The sequence below is a fragment of the Equus przewalskii genome, chromosome 32 (genome assembly GCF_037783145.1).
Source record: "Equus przewalskii isolate Varuska chromosome 32, EquPr2, whole genome shotgun sequence".
Lineage (NCBI taxonomy): Eukaryota > Metazoa > Chordata > Mammalia > Perissodactyla > Equidae > Equus > Equus przewalskii.
The window spans coordinates 1,862,530-1,877,513 of record NC_091862.1 but is presented as its reverse complement, the minus strand read 5'-3'; the positions used below and the strand labels follow the sequence as shown (position 1 = coordinate 1,877,513).

The following is a 14,984-nucleotide window of genomic DNA, read 5'->3' as shown; positions in this document are numbered from 1 at the left end:
CCAACTCCAGCCTCTTAGTGTGCATGAAACACATACACTTTTTATAAGTGGGATCCTACTGGACGAATGTTTATTATTTTATCCCTGAAGTATTTTTATGTGTGATGCCCTTTTTAAATCTCAAAATACCTCAGAGACCTCCCTTATATGTAGCAATTAAACTTTTAGTGTCCACCAGATAAGACAATATATAATCTCAAAAAGTAATTATGTATCCAGTATGAAAGAAAATAGTTTACACTTTATGAATCCCAATAGCGTTTATATACATTTTAAAGCAAGGAGAACAGAGGTTTGAGGCTCGTGTCTTTGACTCGGTTTACTGACAAGGTTAACATACACATGCACTTGAGTGCCTCCAGAGGTGAATTTGGGGATCCTGACCCACTGAAGAACATGATCTACGTCTTTAACTCATTTCTCATGCATCTGCTGATCTTGGCTGGGAGGCTCTAAGTTGGCTGTGGGTCTGGGGCTGCTCCATTTGTCTCTCATCCTCCTCGCATGAGTGAGAAACTGGAGACTGTTCTTGTAGCAAAAGCAGAGGTGCAGGAAAGCAGGTCCAAAGCCACATGCATCTGTGGAGCCCCAGCTTGCCTCATGCCAGCAGATGTCCCATGAGCCATGTAGGTCATAGCTTTGAGCCCAAAGTCACAGAAGAAGGAAGGCACCCTACAATGTAGGGAGAGCTGCAAAAACCATGGTGATGCGGAGAGAGGAAAGGTTGGGCCAACAATGTCATCTATTCATTTCTGGAAATAAGTATGTAATTATCCTGAACGGGAGAATCCGAAGGGGGCGCAGGGTGCTGCTGGGCCCTGCAGAGTGCTAGCATCGGTTCAGGAAATAATGCACTTCCGAGCCTTCCAGGTTGCGGTCGCAGAGGTAATTGGGACTTGGCAGGGGCCATCGAAGGTAAACAAACTCCAGTCCACGCACGTCAGAGCGGAGCAGCAGGCCTGCGAAAATCTGGGCGTCAGGCCAGCCAATAGTCACAAGATTCCTGGCCAGCAGAGGAAATTTAAGCAGGACGCTGAGATTTACACCCAGGAAGCTGGGAGGAGAGCGAGGGAGACAGATGGACTCACGGCATAGTTTGTCTAACAGATTCACCTGGACGTGGAAACTGCTTCCGCGTTAGAGGTTCTTCGGGAGCGGATTTGCTCTGACGTTAATCGGAGACCTTTGGACACAGGACCTAAGAGGATTCGACACATTCTGGTTGTCTTAGGGATAATTCCTGATGAAAACCGTCTTTAGCCAATCAAGTCAGGACTTGCAGGCTCGAGGGCGTTATTCGGAACGAACCAGATCTTTTATGTGTCTAGAATCAAACTGGCCTTGTAGATACGTGCTGGTCCTTACAGCAAGTTTCTTGGTGAGAATTCTTTGTTTAGCAGAGTATGTAGATGATGGAACACCAAGTCCTGTTGGGAAAAAAAAAGAAAGAAAAGACTAACCCTTCGTGAAGCACTGTCTCCTGGGAGTGGACCACGGACTTGCATATATATTTTTGTCTATCATTAAATTTGAGGTATGATCCATCGCAAGGCAAAACAAAAAAGAAGGAAAATGTTGCCAATTAAGACGTGGCCAATGTTTTCTCATCTCTTAGAATTCCTATTTTATTCATACTAAAAATCCTTTCTAAGACTCATTTGCGTATCAGTTGTGTATTGGGCATCTTATCTACAGTGAGAGGAGCGTTGATAGTGGGTATGCCCTGTAACTCACATTCCATCAAGACAGAGGATGTCTCCACCCCTTGAGCAAGTTCCCACAGGCCCTTTCCCAGTCAACACCTTCTCAAAGGCAACTCCTTTTTCAATTTCCATCACTCTATTGCTTTTACCAGGGCTAGAGTTTCATATAAATGGAATAAACCGATCTATACCCCTTTCTGTACTTTTTGCTCATTATAATGGTTTTGAGATTCATCCTTGTTGGCTGTATGTATAACTCATTTATTCTCTGTAATTATATGCATAATTGTGTGTTTATGCATATACCACAATTCGTGCATTTTCCAGTTAATGGACATTTTAGTTGCTTCCATGTTGGGCTGTTATAGATACTGTACTCTCTGAACTAGTCCTTCTGTGGACACACTCTTTAATTACTCTTGGGGAAATATCTAAGAGAATTCCAGAGCCAGCCCTGGTGGCTTAGGGGTTAAAGTTTGGCTTTCTCACTGCTTTGGCAGCCTGGGTTCGTTTCCCGGTCGCGGAACCACACCACGCATCTGTCAGTTGCCATGCTGTGGTGGTGGCTCACATAGAAAAACTAGAAGTACTTACAACTCAGATATACAACCATGCACTGGGGCTTTGGGGAGAAAACAAGGAAACAAAGGAGAAGTTTGGCAATAGATGTTAGCTCAGGGCGAATCTTTTCCTGCAAAAAAAAAGAAAGAGAGAGAAGATTTCTAGATGGGTCCTATCATTTTATGCTCCTGTGTGGAATGCATAAGGGCCCTAGCTGTTGCACAACCTTGCCAGCATTTGGCGTTGCTGGTGTTTTTAACTGGGAACACTCCAACAGGCAGGCTCCTTGTGGTTTTAACTTACATTTTCCTGATGACTAATGATGCCAAGCAGTTTTCTCAAGTGCTTATCATTCAATCATACATCTTTCATTTTGAAGTGTCTGTTTAAATCTTCACCCAATTTAAATTGGATTATTTTTCTTTTTTGTTGATATGTAGGAAGGACTTATAGAAACTGAATCTTTGTCAGATAAGTGTACGAGGGGCATTTTCTCCCGTCTGTGGTTTACCTTTTCACTTTCTTCATGGTGTCTTTTGGTGAGTATGAGTTTTAAAATTTAGTAGAGTTCAGTTTACCAAATTTTTCTTTTGTGGTTGATGTCTTCTGTGTCTGCCCTAAAAAATCTTTGTCTAAACCAAAGTCACAAAGATCGTCTCCCATATTTTCTTCAGAGGTTTCATATTTTTAGTTTTTATGTTTAGATCTCTAATTCATCTCAAATAAACGTGTGTGGTGTGAGTTAGGCTTTATTTCTTTATTAGCATATAGACACCCCATCATCCTAGAATCACTGAAAAGACTTTCTCTTCTTATCAAATTGCTCTGGTGCCTTGTTAAATATCAATTGAAGACAAATTTTTGTATCTATTTATGAACTCTTTATTTTTTCCCATTAATCTGTTTAACTATGCTTACTCCAATAACATATAATCTAGATAAGTAGCTTTATAATAACTTTTCAAATAAGGTAATATTAGTCCTCTAACCTTGTTCTTTTGGAAGGTTGTTTTGGATGTTTTAGGTCTTGCCTTTCCACATACATTTTAGAACCAAAATCTCAATTTTTAAAAAAGAGCTTTATTAAGGTTTTATAGCAATTTTGTTGAACCCACAGATCAATCTGAGGAGAATTAACATTATAACATGACTGAGTCTTCTAATCCATTAACGTGGTGTATCTCTCTCCATTTATATAGATTTCCTTTAATTTTTCTCAGCAATGCTTTTTAGTTTTCAGTCTTGCACATTTTTTCATGAATTTGTTCTTAAGTGTTTTGTGTTTTGATGTTATTGCAAATGCCATTTAAAAATGTTTATCTAGGGGCTGGCCTGGTTGGCGTAGTGATTAAGTTCACACACTCTGTTTCAGTGGCCTGGGGTTTGCAGGTTCAGATCCTGGGTGCAGACCTATGCACCTCGCATTGAGCCATGCTGTGGCAGTGTCCCACATACGAAATAGAGGAAGACTGGCACAGATGTGAGCTCAGGGACCATCTTCCTCACACACTTACACGCAAAAAAATGTTTATCTCCCAGTTGTTCATTGCTTGTACGTAGAAATACAGGTGATTTTTGTGTATTGACTTTCTATCTTGAGACCTTGCTATATTCACTTATTAATTTTAGCTGTGTTTTCCTTCGTAGATGCTTTAGATTCTTTTTACATACACAACCCTAGCATGTGTGATTTAAGACAGTTTTACATTTTTCTTTCCAATCTTTATGCCATTCATTTTCTTATCTTTTTTCATCGCTTAAGATCTGCAGTACAGTGGTAAATACAAGTGGTGAGATTATTTCCAGTCTGAGAGAGGAGGCATTTAGTCTTTTATCGTTGAGTATGATGTTAGCTATAGGTTTTTTAAAATATGATTTTTAGCAGATGAAGAAGGTTTTCTTCTAATCCCAGTTTTCTGAGAGCTTTGCCATTTAGTTCATGAAGCGGTTTACCTTAATAAAAATGAACCTAAATTTTCTTTGCCTCAAAACTGATAGTTTTACTGTAACTGAAAACATTCGCATTTAGGTTACTATATTATTACAGTGTCTAAAAGAATTACTGAGTATTATTTCTAGTATTTTAAATAGCCCCTTCAATTTTGCAAGACATTTTATCCTTCTTTCTAAATACTGGCGTATGTTATTCTGTTAGCCCCGCCTGATCATCTCGTGAGCCAGTTAGACAGCTGTGACTTCATTTGACAAGTGCTTCCCATCGTGTACGTGACTCTTCTGAAGCTCTGGGCCTGGTCCAGCTGAACTGATCAGGCTCAGAGGGTGGGGAAGGCATAGACACAGCTGCTTGGAACTAGAAAAGCTGAACTAGAGCCAGCTATGGAAGAAGGTACATGCAACCATTGTAATTATGTTAAAGAGTTAACATCCTTCCCTAAGGGCTCAAGTGCCAGCAGGGGCATCAGTTAATCTGTGGCAGGAGCAGAAACATCCAGATGGCTGTAAAGTCAGTGGCTTGGGCCAGAATGGATTTAATACCCTGAACGGAAGGCCATTCTCTTGGAATAACTTTGAAATGTTGAGATTTGGCGGCATGATAAATTTATTTATATATAGTGTTGAAAAGTTGAGAAGATAAATCTATTACCAGACATAAAAAATGCAGAACTTGTAGCTAAGATCTGATGATCCATTTCAATTCTTGTCAACTACTTGGGGCTTTTTAAGATATTTTTACCTGGTGGGCCAGGTGATTAGGACCATGGAGCAAGAGCATGAATCCACGACTTATAGAAAAATGTAGTATTTCCGCGTTCTGATGCTGATTATGTGATGTTTGAAAAAAATCTACAGGTATGATATCGAATGTATCTGAAGTTTTCTTTTGAGTTATGACTCTCGTCTGTCTTTATAGGAACTTTTGCTCTTTATGGCTCTGTGCCTAATGTGTCATGTAAAACTTCCGCTTGGTATTAGTATAGTATAAGTATTGGTATAGAACTGTGTCACCTGTATAGGGTATTCATTGAGTCACACAGTGAGCCTGGGAGGCGGGGATGAGGACCGAATCTGTGAGCTTAGATTTTTGCTGAAGTTCATCAGACCAGTAATTCAGTGACTGAGAGAACCAGGCAGAGCCTCACTCCTGGTCCTGGACTTGACCTTCCCCTGTGACATGACACCAGCTCAGAAAAGCCGTCCCGTCTCTGAGAACTGCACGGGGGGCTCTCCCATTCCCTTCCTCATTCTGCAGGTACAGGAACCTCATTTGTTCCAAAGGCTTGCTTTTCTTCTTGCACCTCAAAGTATATTCAAGCCTGTTTTATTAGAAAAAATCTTTATCCAACCCAGTCATCAATTCTAAATAACATCTCCACTTTTCTTTTTCCCATGGCGTGTCTCTCCAGTGGGGACTCTCTCTGGGCGTCTCCGCTTGGATAGATTCAGAGGCTTCTTTTGACACATCTTGCGTTCCTTGGGCCTTCGATGCTGCCATATTGAAATTCCTTCTATTCACTTTTTTCTTTTCCAGTTCTCCTTCCTTCAAACAATAGCTCCTCAGCATTTAGTATGAGAGAAACTCACATCTTTAACGCCCTTCTGGGTAGGAAAGAAAAGTGAAATATTTTTGTCTCCTATATTAAAATGGACATTGCACTTTGAATTTTGTAAGCATTAATTATTTCATTTTCTTGCCGAATTAAATCCAGAATCCCAAACTTTATTTTTCTCCATTGATGGTCATTCTTTTGGAGTGGATTCAAACCTAACTTTTAGTAGTGTCATTATTTCAGAATGTCAGCTCTCTTCCCCTCTGTGACCCTGACGGATCCAGCCCATCACAGCCCTTTCCGCCTCAATGTCCTGCTTTTGGGTCCTCAGCAGTCTTGATGTCAACTTTGCCACATTCCTTTCAATAGTCTCTCCTTCCTCCTCTGCTTCCTTATTTTCACCACCATCGCTCTCCGTTTTTATTTCACTAAAAATTCCCCGGTTCCCGTCCCTTTGCTAATGCCCGATGAGGTCTCATTGACATCTTTCTAAAATGTTATTGAGACTTGTCCTCTTGGGTTCCTTCTGAAGCCACATTCACACGTGTCTCAATGATTAGAAGCTTCTGGTATGGGAGTGAAATATGACTTCTTGTGTCGTTTTGTCCCCCGTTCATCTCCTTTCATAGGTGTGATGAACGTCCTTTATAGAACAAGGGACATTTATTCCAGAGAGAACCATATACGAGGAATTTCTTCCCTTTGCTCACCTCGTGGCCTGGAGCAGAAACGGGCGGTCGCTTGTTTCGGGAGCTGGGCTGTCTTACTTAGGAGGGTGTCTTTCAAATGTGTAACTCGTGCTCTGTTGAGCCTCTGTTCCCAAAGGCCATCGTGAGTTTGTCTAAAGAAGATCTTCTTCCTTCATTTTGGCCCTTACTAAAAGAATACAGAATTGCATCATTTCTCCAATGAGCTTGAATTCTCCGCATGGAGCCAGCTTCATCAAATAAAATTGCCGTAGTTAACAATTCGAATCAGCCAAGATGTTTATACAAACAAACAGGAAATTTCTTCCGACTTGGCTAGAATATCTTCTAATTTTATGACATTCCTGGCAAATTTTAAGAGATTGTTGACTTAATCAATCCTATTTTGCTTATAATGAGCCCTCAAATATGACGTAAAATCCTCAAAAGGGACATTTCAAGTAGTTTCCAGAACCATTTCTGTAGATACAGTATGTCCTTGGATAGAGCATGAAAAGTATTTTGTGCCCAGATAATCACACCATAAATTCTGTTCACTCATGAAATTTCTGAAAAAGGGCCAAGTGAGCATTGAAGAGAGCGATGCGTTTTGCAGGAGTGCCTCCTGGAAGAGCAGCCCTCAACGTCAGCTGATCCTCCCAGCATGTAATTCCATTTAGTAATGCGCTGACTGCTTTGAGGGTTTCTCCAGAGTGACAGCCCGTTGCCTCTGAAAACACTTAGCACAGCGCCTGTCTTCTCTCGTTCCTTCAAACGATTTGAAGTCACTTATTGGGCCATTCAGAAAGAACTATGAATCATTGTCATTTTTATTTCCTGCCAGTTTCCAAGGTATGGCTGGAGGGAAAGCATCTTTAAGATATCCATCGAGGGGCCCGCCCCCTGGAGTAGTGGTTAAGTTCGCGCACTCCATTTCAGCGGCCCAGGTTCACAGGTTCGGATCCTGGGCGTGGACCTACACTACTTGTCAGCCATGCTGTGCGGTGACCCACATCCAAAGTGGAGGAAGATTGGCAATAGATCTGAGCTCAGGGCTGACCTTCCTCAACAACAAGAGCAACAAAAGATATCCGTTGAATGCAAGGGTTTTATTTATGAATCTGCCTACGTGCTGAGCAAAATCTAGAGTATACAAAACAGTGCAGAACTTACAGGAAGCAATCAAAATGAAATTTTCAAGGAATTGGGTGAGGATGTTATAAGAAAGGCCGTGGCTGTTGATTACTTTTGTGTGTTAGAGGTGAACTGTGCATTCAGAAATCACCCACATGGATGATCTTGCCAGCAACTAGAACAGTGCCTCACTCAGAGAAGGTCTGCAACCAATATCTGTTGGGTACACCAATCAATAGATTATTAATTACCATCGCTGCAAACCAAGTGCCCAGTCTTAAGGTTGCACCGTTTTAGAATCAGAACTTTACTACTTAAGGTTCTTAATTTACAGATCCCCCAAAATCTGATTCTGTGTAATTAAAGCAACAGGGAGTAACTGGAAATGCATGGAGGCCTCGCAGAGCAGAGGGCAGCTCAGACAGCTCAGGGTCCTGGCGTGGGCTCCTGTGGTCCAGACACTCACAGAGAACCCAACGCCAGTCTCCTCAGGGTTCACATCCAGGGAGAGAGAAAGCATCGGGAGATAATGGCTGGGTGCACTGCCTGCTTCTCTGCAGCCTGAGCAGAGGGTGCAGAGGCGGTTTCCATAACAGGAGCCAGAGCACCTGCTGTTAGGAACGGGAATGTGGGTGGTGTGCCCAACGGCCAATATCTTCCTTCCTCTCTCATTAGTGGAAACGATTTAGCACCTGCTGTGAGACTTGAATGATCCATGGACTCTGAGATCATCCTACAAAATGTCGACCTGGAAAGACAGAACAATTTAGCTTCACTCTTCCTCATCCATTGTTCCAGCAGGCTGAGGTCAGCCCAGGAGCCCACGGTAGGGAAGTCGTTGTTAGTCCTTTCTGAGTAGGAATATGGGAGAATCGAAAAGGTAACACTCGTTTCTATGCTTTCCCAGTACATAGGCAGAAATTATATGCTTAAAAAACTCAAACAGCAGCATTTGGCAATATAGTCAGTAGATGGACTAATCAAAAAGTTTCACATATGATGGCCCTCATATTGTAAATGGAGTTATTACAGAAGCTGGAATATCGGTGGTTTCCTAACTGTTAGTGTCATGCCTACTATTTACTATCTCAAGAAATTTATTGAGTGCCTATTATATCCTAGGAATTTTTTTAGCACTGGAAAAATAATGAAAATGATATCTAACATTCAGGAAACATGGTCTATATGCCCCCTTCTGCATATATAACTTTCAGTTCTTCTGACATCACCTGAGTCAGGCGCTGTCAGCCCCAAGTGCCACACTGCCTGCCTCCAGCTATGGCAGCGTTGACACAGAAGCACACTATTTCTCAGCTTTGTGGTGTTTTCCATCTGCTTGATGTCACGTTTATGGTCCTAAAATCACTATAGTCTCTAGTTAATCAGTTACAAAGCAGGCTAAAACATAATTTATGGGAAAATTGCTTCATAAGCAGAAAAGTGCTATAAAGATTTTATTTCAAATATATGCATACAATGCATTAGTTTTTCCTTTTCCTTTAAAAGGAGAAATGTGAAAGCAAAAGAATGCGATTTTTAGGTCTCAAAAGACAGCTCAGGGTGAGGGAGAGAACATGTCCTCTCATGTGTGGCCCTGAGGTCAAGAACTGTCCTGTTAGGGGAGTGTCTGACCCTGAACACCGGGCTGAATTGCCCGTAGCTCCTCCATGAAATGAGGGGTCTGACCACTCATGCCCCTGGTCGTCCTGTCTCTGAGACACAGCAGCTGTATGGTTTAAAGGGTAAAAACCTGACCCCCGAGCCTCCTAGGGTCAGAGGGCAAGTGGTTGTGCGGTGGGATGCTCATTCGAGATGACTCCGGTTCAGTGGTGCAGAGGCCACACCCAGAGAAACTCCACTCCAAAGATGCGATTCAAATATGAGCCTGAATTTGGAATTCTTTAAGGTGAATAAGGAGGGAGATTTAATTTGCCAGTGTTAATTTTTAATGTCGTATATTTAGGCTGGAAGGATCCAGAACAGGAACATTTGGAATATTCCTAGCGGAATGTATTCTGGATTATATTTTAAACCACGTATCAATTTCTAGTAAAGAATATTCTCCACTTTTTATCTTATTTGACTCAACTTCATTACCGTCTGAGGATTACTGAGTCGAGCAGACTCGTTTTATTGTAATCAGTGTGGACAGTTAATGGCTTCTACTGCTGTGAGGTGGTGACTGTCTTGTGTTTTGGAGGATGCTAAAGAGTGTGAATGGCTCATGGGATTGGCTAATTTTTAGAGCTTATTTAAATCAATGTTGGAGGATGGCACGTGCATTAATCTGCCCTGAGGCAGCGGGGTACCTGTGAGCAGGTGCTGCCACTAAGAAGATGTGCTTCCGGGTCAGACGGGTCTGGATTTGAGTTCTGGGTCAGCCCCTTGCTAACTGCATGGCCTTCCCCGGGTGACTCAGCCGTGCCTCCGTCTTCTCATCTATCAAAGGGGTTGTCCTCAAGTTTCAATGAGAAAATCTGTGAAATGCGTTCAGTGCAGGGCTAGCACGTAGCATACTCTGAGTAAATAGTAGCTGCTTTGCTCCCTGGGTGTTAGATGGTATGATGTAAGGCCTTGGTTATCGTTCACAGCAAGTTACTCTCATGGTCACTTCTAGAATTCATCGCGTATCCACTTCTGTCGTTATGCAATTCTTACATCCGCACTGCTCTCACGATCTGCTTAAGGCTGATTGAACACACTCTGAAATAAGCTGGATGCAGAAAATTTTCACCTCTTGGGTTCAGCATCCCCTAAAGAAAAGTTGGTGACAAAATTGAAAGAAATAGAAAATGATTATTGGTCCAGCACCAATTCCAAACTTTTTTAAGTTTGGAAAATGCTTACAGGTGGCCTCAGTGCTTACAACCCAAGACTAAAAACGTGGCCGCAGACTGACGTTGTTGTCCTCATTTTTATGAATGGGGGACTTTCCCTTCCTCACCTGTCTGGTTGCAACCAGAATCCTCACTCTACCCACGAGTTTCTTACACGTTGAGCTTAATTGTGACCTGGATGCCAAGTGAGGGGAGAGCTCTCTGTGCAGGAGCCACTGGCCAGGTCCCAGGCGTACACCCAGAGGGCAGCCTGGTGAGGCTCTCGTGCCCCGGTGAGTCTCTAACTCTGGAGGGGCTTGGTTCTCACTGGGCCCCCCACGCAAAGACAGATTCCACAGGCACTAAACCGACATCAGCTCAGCCATTGGATTTGTGCCTGAATTAATTGATTGTCAGCACACCTCGTTTTGTGCCACCTAAGTGTTGTTGAAAGTTGGATGAACATTTAATTAAAAGGAAAATAGATGGAAGAGCAAACCTTTTCTTTATTGACACGAATCACACTTTTAACGAACTCTTGTCTTCATTTCTTTTTGATTTTTCAGCTCAGTTTGGAGTTTCTTTTAAACTTGTGTATTTTTGGTAGTTAACCATCAGTTGTGTTCTGTGGCTCACTGGCAAAGGAACCTGCAGGGTGTGTGTGCACACGACAGTGCAGGCTCCTGTATGCAACCGGATATAGTCACCAACAGAAGATAACTTATGTAATCTGTATATTAAATATATGTTATACTATACCTATTGTTTATAGAGAGAGAGGTAGAGAGAGGATTTTGGTGTGAGCGATCTTCCTCTAAAAATCAGGTTCTGTAAATTTGCATTTTTTTACTCCGGAACTTTCGCAGGTGGTCCACAGCTATCTATCCCTTTATGTACAAGGATGAACGGATTTGCTAAATTTGTTGGTGAGATTTCTTAGTGGAAGGTAGGGCTGATCTAAGTGGAAGCATAGTTCCTTCTTTTGTATTGATCACTATCGATCATATAATTCTCTTCCATGGTGAGGAGTCCAGTCCACGATAACCTTTATCTAAAGGATCTTGGGCATTTGGAGTATATGTTATCATAAGTGTGTATTTCAAAGTTCTCTCCTTGGTTAGGGTGACAATTTGGGAAAGTATCCCCATGTCCCGCTGTGATTTTATATTGAGAACGGGCTTCTTTCGGTCTGAATAGAATGGCATTCTACTGGAGCATTCCTTCTTCTGCCACAAATAAGTCAGTGATGTTCTTTTATTCCTAAAATGCCTGCTGATATGTCCCCCCGGGTGTGTCCAGTTAAGAGAGGGTGTGTGTGTGTCTGTCTAAATACACACGCATTCTAAGGCATTGCCAGTGTAACTATTTGGAGCAGAAGATGAATACAAGTTAGGTCCTGTCTGAACATAAAGGAGAAACTGAGTTTGTTAACATAAAAAGAGATAAGCCTTGATACGTTGCAATGTCTGGTAGTGGAATTTGTTAAGCGACTATTTTATTTTTACGTACACGAGTTTCAGACCTTATGTAGCACAAGGCCTGGCACACAGAACTAAAGAGAACACCTATTCTTCTTCACTGATTTCCAGTAATCTAGCCTCTTTCAGAAATACTGCAGCTGAGATTTCAGCCGAGCGGGGTTGATCGCATGTCAGACCCTGAGAAGCTTTTCTGCTGAGACTCAGCCTGAGTCAGACCTTGGGGAGGTTAAGGCTGGGAGCGTGGATGCTCTTCCACGTCCGCTCCTGGAGGGTGCGCACGATGATGGACAGCATGCTGGGAAAGAGGCAGGAGAGCCGACAGGGCTTATTAGACCAGGTGTCTGTCCGGGCGCCTGGCTGCCGCATGACGGGGAATCCACAGGGCATCAGATCTACTTGCGGACCGTGTGTCCACGAGGACCGCATGCTCTCACCGTTGACAGAGAAGTGGCAGCAGGAACCTTGGACCCACTGAGAAAAAGACATCCATGCTCCTGATCCCTTCTTGTCTCCTTTTGCCGTTTTGCCAGCTCCTGCCCCTTTCTCCTCCCGGGCCTCTGCGCCTTTTCCCTCGCCGCTCTCCGCGGGCTCCGTGGTGACGAGTTATGGGCTGTGTGCTCACCAATGTCTCCTTCTCACTCCAGTGTCCTCGTGTGATCAGGAGCAGCAGTCGGCCCTGGAAGAGGCCAGGCAGCCCAAGAATGACAACGTGGTGATCCCCGAGTGCGCCCACGGCGGGCTCTACAAGCCGGTGCAGTGTCACCCCTCCACGGGCTACTGCTGGTGCGTCCTCGTGGACACTGGACGCCCCATCCCGGGCACGTCCACCAGGTAAAGCCGTTCTCGGGGGGCGGGAAACTGGGCAAAGCAAAGCCCCCGGTTTCCACCAGCGTGGTGGGACCGCGCAGACCCAGCCCCACTCTCTGTGCAGGGTTGTTGCAGAGATGAATATCTTTGGTCACCAGAAAGTAGAGGAAATGGATTCTCTGATGGTGACCAGTTGCTGACTGTGGGATCCACAGCATGAGAGCCGTGAAGACTGGCATTTTGAGGCCATATTTGTCCCTATCATTCTTCATGCAGGCGGGATTGTGGAAGATGGCTCTGGCACCCGGGGCCATGGCTCACACTCAGAGCGTGCCAAGTATCGGCTGCAGCTTCCTTTTGTTCCTGGGGTTGGCCGAGCAGCCACACATTCCACAGCTGAAAGAACGGATTGCCCTAAATGGCTTTGTATAATATAAAAATATTTGTGTCCTGAAATGACCACTTAAAGGAAAAGACAATGTGCTAAAGGCAAGAGAAGCAGAAGTTCCTCAAGGGTCTGAGATACAGCACAGCTTACTCATGTCTGGTGTGAGTTTGAGCAAAGCAAATCATTTCACAAAAGCACCTGCAGAATCCATGCTGTTTGTTCATGGAAACGGTGTAAACGGGAGAGAAGATGTTTTGGCAGCTCTCTGTTATATGAAGTGACCTTTGATTTTTCATAGATTCATATAAAAATAGCTTACAAGTAGATAAAAATATCTCTCAAGTGTTTAGCCACTGATTTTGTCTCCAGCATCTGGCCTTGAGCATTTTGACCTTTCCTCAATGATTTCCCCCGGTTTTTCAAGTGTGACTGTGAGTGTGGCATTCAGAGGAGGAGATATGGCAATGTGGCTCCCAGAAGCTGGAAGGACAGGAACCAGCTCCTAAGTGCTTCATCAAGATAGAGTCCAAACATACTTGGTCCACCGTGGGGGTCATTCAATGGAACCAGTCTCCTTGGGAGCCCTTCTCTTGGAAATCACAAGAACGCAATGGGATTAAAGCTGGTCCTTCATGGCCACACATCCCCCGCTGTGGCCACACTGCACAGGTGTGTGCCTTCTGCACCGTGTTCATGGGTGCAGCCAACACAGAGCAGTCACCAGCCTCCCAGCCCCCCAGCTCCCAGCGAGGGTATCTGAGCAACTGAGGTTTGGCTTCTGCGGGGCTGTTACTCGAGAGCACTTCAAACAAGTGTGCTCTGCACGGCTTGCAAAGAACGTAAATCTTTTCAGGGTTTTGGTATGAGAAATTGTTTTTGCTTCCTGTGCCCATATGCATAGGGAGTACTGTTTTCCAAGAAACCTTTCTTGGGAAGTCATATTTGTGTATATGTAAAACTTTGGCTTGTTTAGTGTGTATTTAAGTGGGGGTGCTTGTTCCCTAGTCTACTGCCCTGCGGCCCCTCAGCCTGGCCACATGGGGCCCAAGTGTCGCTGGCAGACGTTTTCTTAGAACCGGCCAACAAAAATCTTTAAGCTGTCAAAACCAGAACCCCTCAAGCGGGCTCTGAAATGATGAACTCAGCATTTATAACGTTCTCCCTAAAGAACCTGTGGACATTTTTATATTATGATCGGATAAGAAACATCATAACCTCATTCCCCTCCCTCCGTCCTGATCTCTTTCTGCCCAGATTTCATCGGGGTCTTCTGCCAGGGGAAAAACATCAAGTTCTCATCTTCCTTATTTTTGCCTACGAGAGGGAGTAACTCCCTTTTGTTTGAATTTCGAGAAACAGCATTAAATTGAACCCCAAAGGGGAAGGCCCTTTGGACTCCTGCTATATTTTTATCTCACTCATTCATTTATTCCTTCATCCACAAATGCTGATTGGCAGTGACCTGCAGACACCCTTTTAGGGACTGAGGACTTGGCGTTGAATAAGCAGAGGAGGTTTCCTTCATGCTCTGTTTGGGGACGTCAGAGAGTGAGCCTGCTCAACGGTGGACCGCTTGCCACTGTGGGAACAGGAAGTCCTCACCCTCAGCCAGCCTCAAAATTCACAACTCCCCAGGCTCAAGGGAGAAGAGAAGCTTAGCTTATTTTAGCAGTTCCGGGACATAATTTTAATAAGCCACTTTGGTTCTCTCTGCTCTGCCATCTTCGACTTGGCGGCACGTTCTGTGGCTCATTCCTGTCATGGTTTCTAGAAGCATCATCTGCAGCCATGACAACATATCTTGTGCCTCTTTGGGACACCAAGGAAAGCCTTACCCACTGACCCTCGGCCCTCAGTGGACCTCCCCTCACTCCAATTGACCAGAAGGTCACCCCTTGA

At 43.9% G+C, this 14,984-nt stretch overlaps 1 protein-coding gene across 4 annotated transcripts in view; it reads left to right on the top strand.

The window, feature by feature from the left end:
- SMOC2 (SPARC related modular calcium binding 2) overlaps positions 1–14,984 on the top strand; it is a 172,582-nt gene that overhangs the window by 106,259 nt on the left and 51,339 nt on the right. For all 4 annotated transcript variants that reach the window (XM_008513310.2, XM_008513478.2, XM_008513548.2 and 1 more), the window contains exon 8: positions 12,535–12,721. In XM_008513310.2, the coding sequence (XP_008511532.2) occupies positions 12,535–12,721 (187 nt within the window). The remainder of the gene's footprint in view (positions 1–12,534; positions 12,722–14,984) is intronic.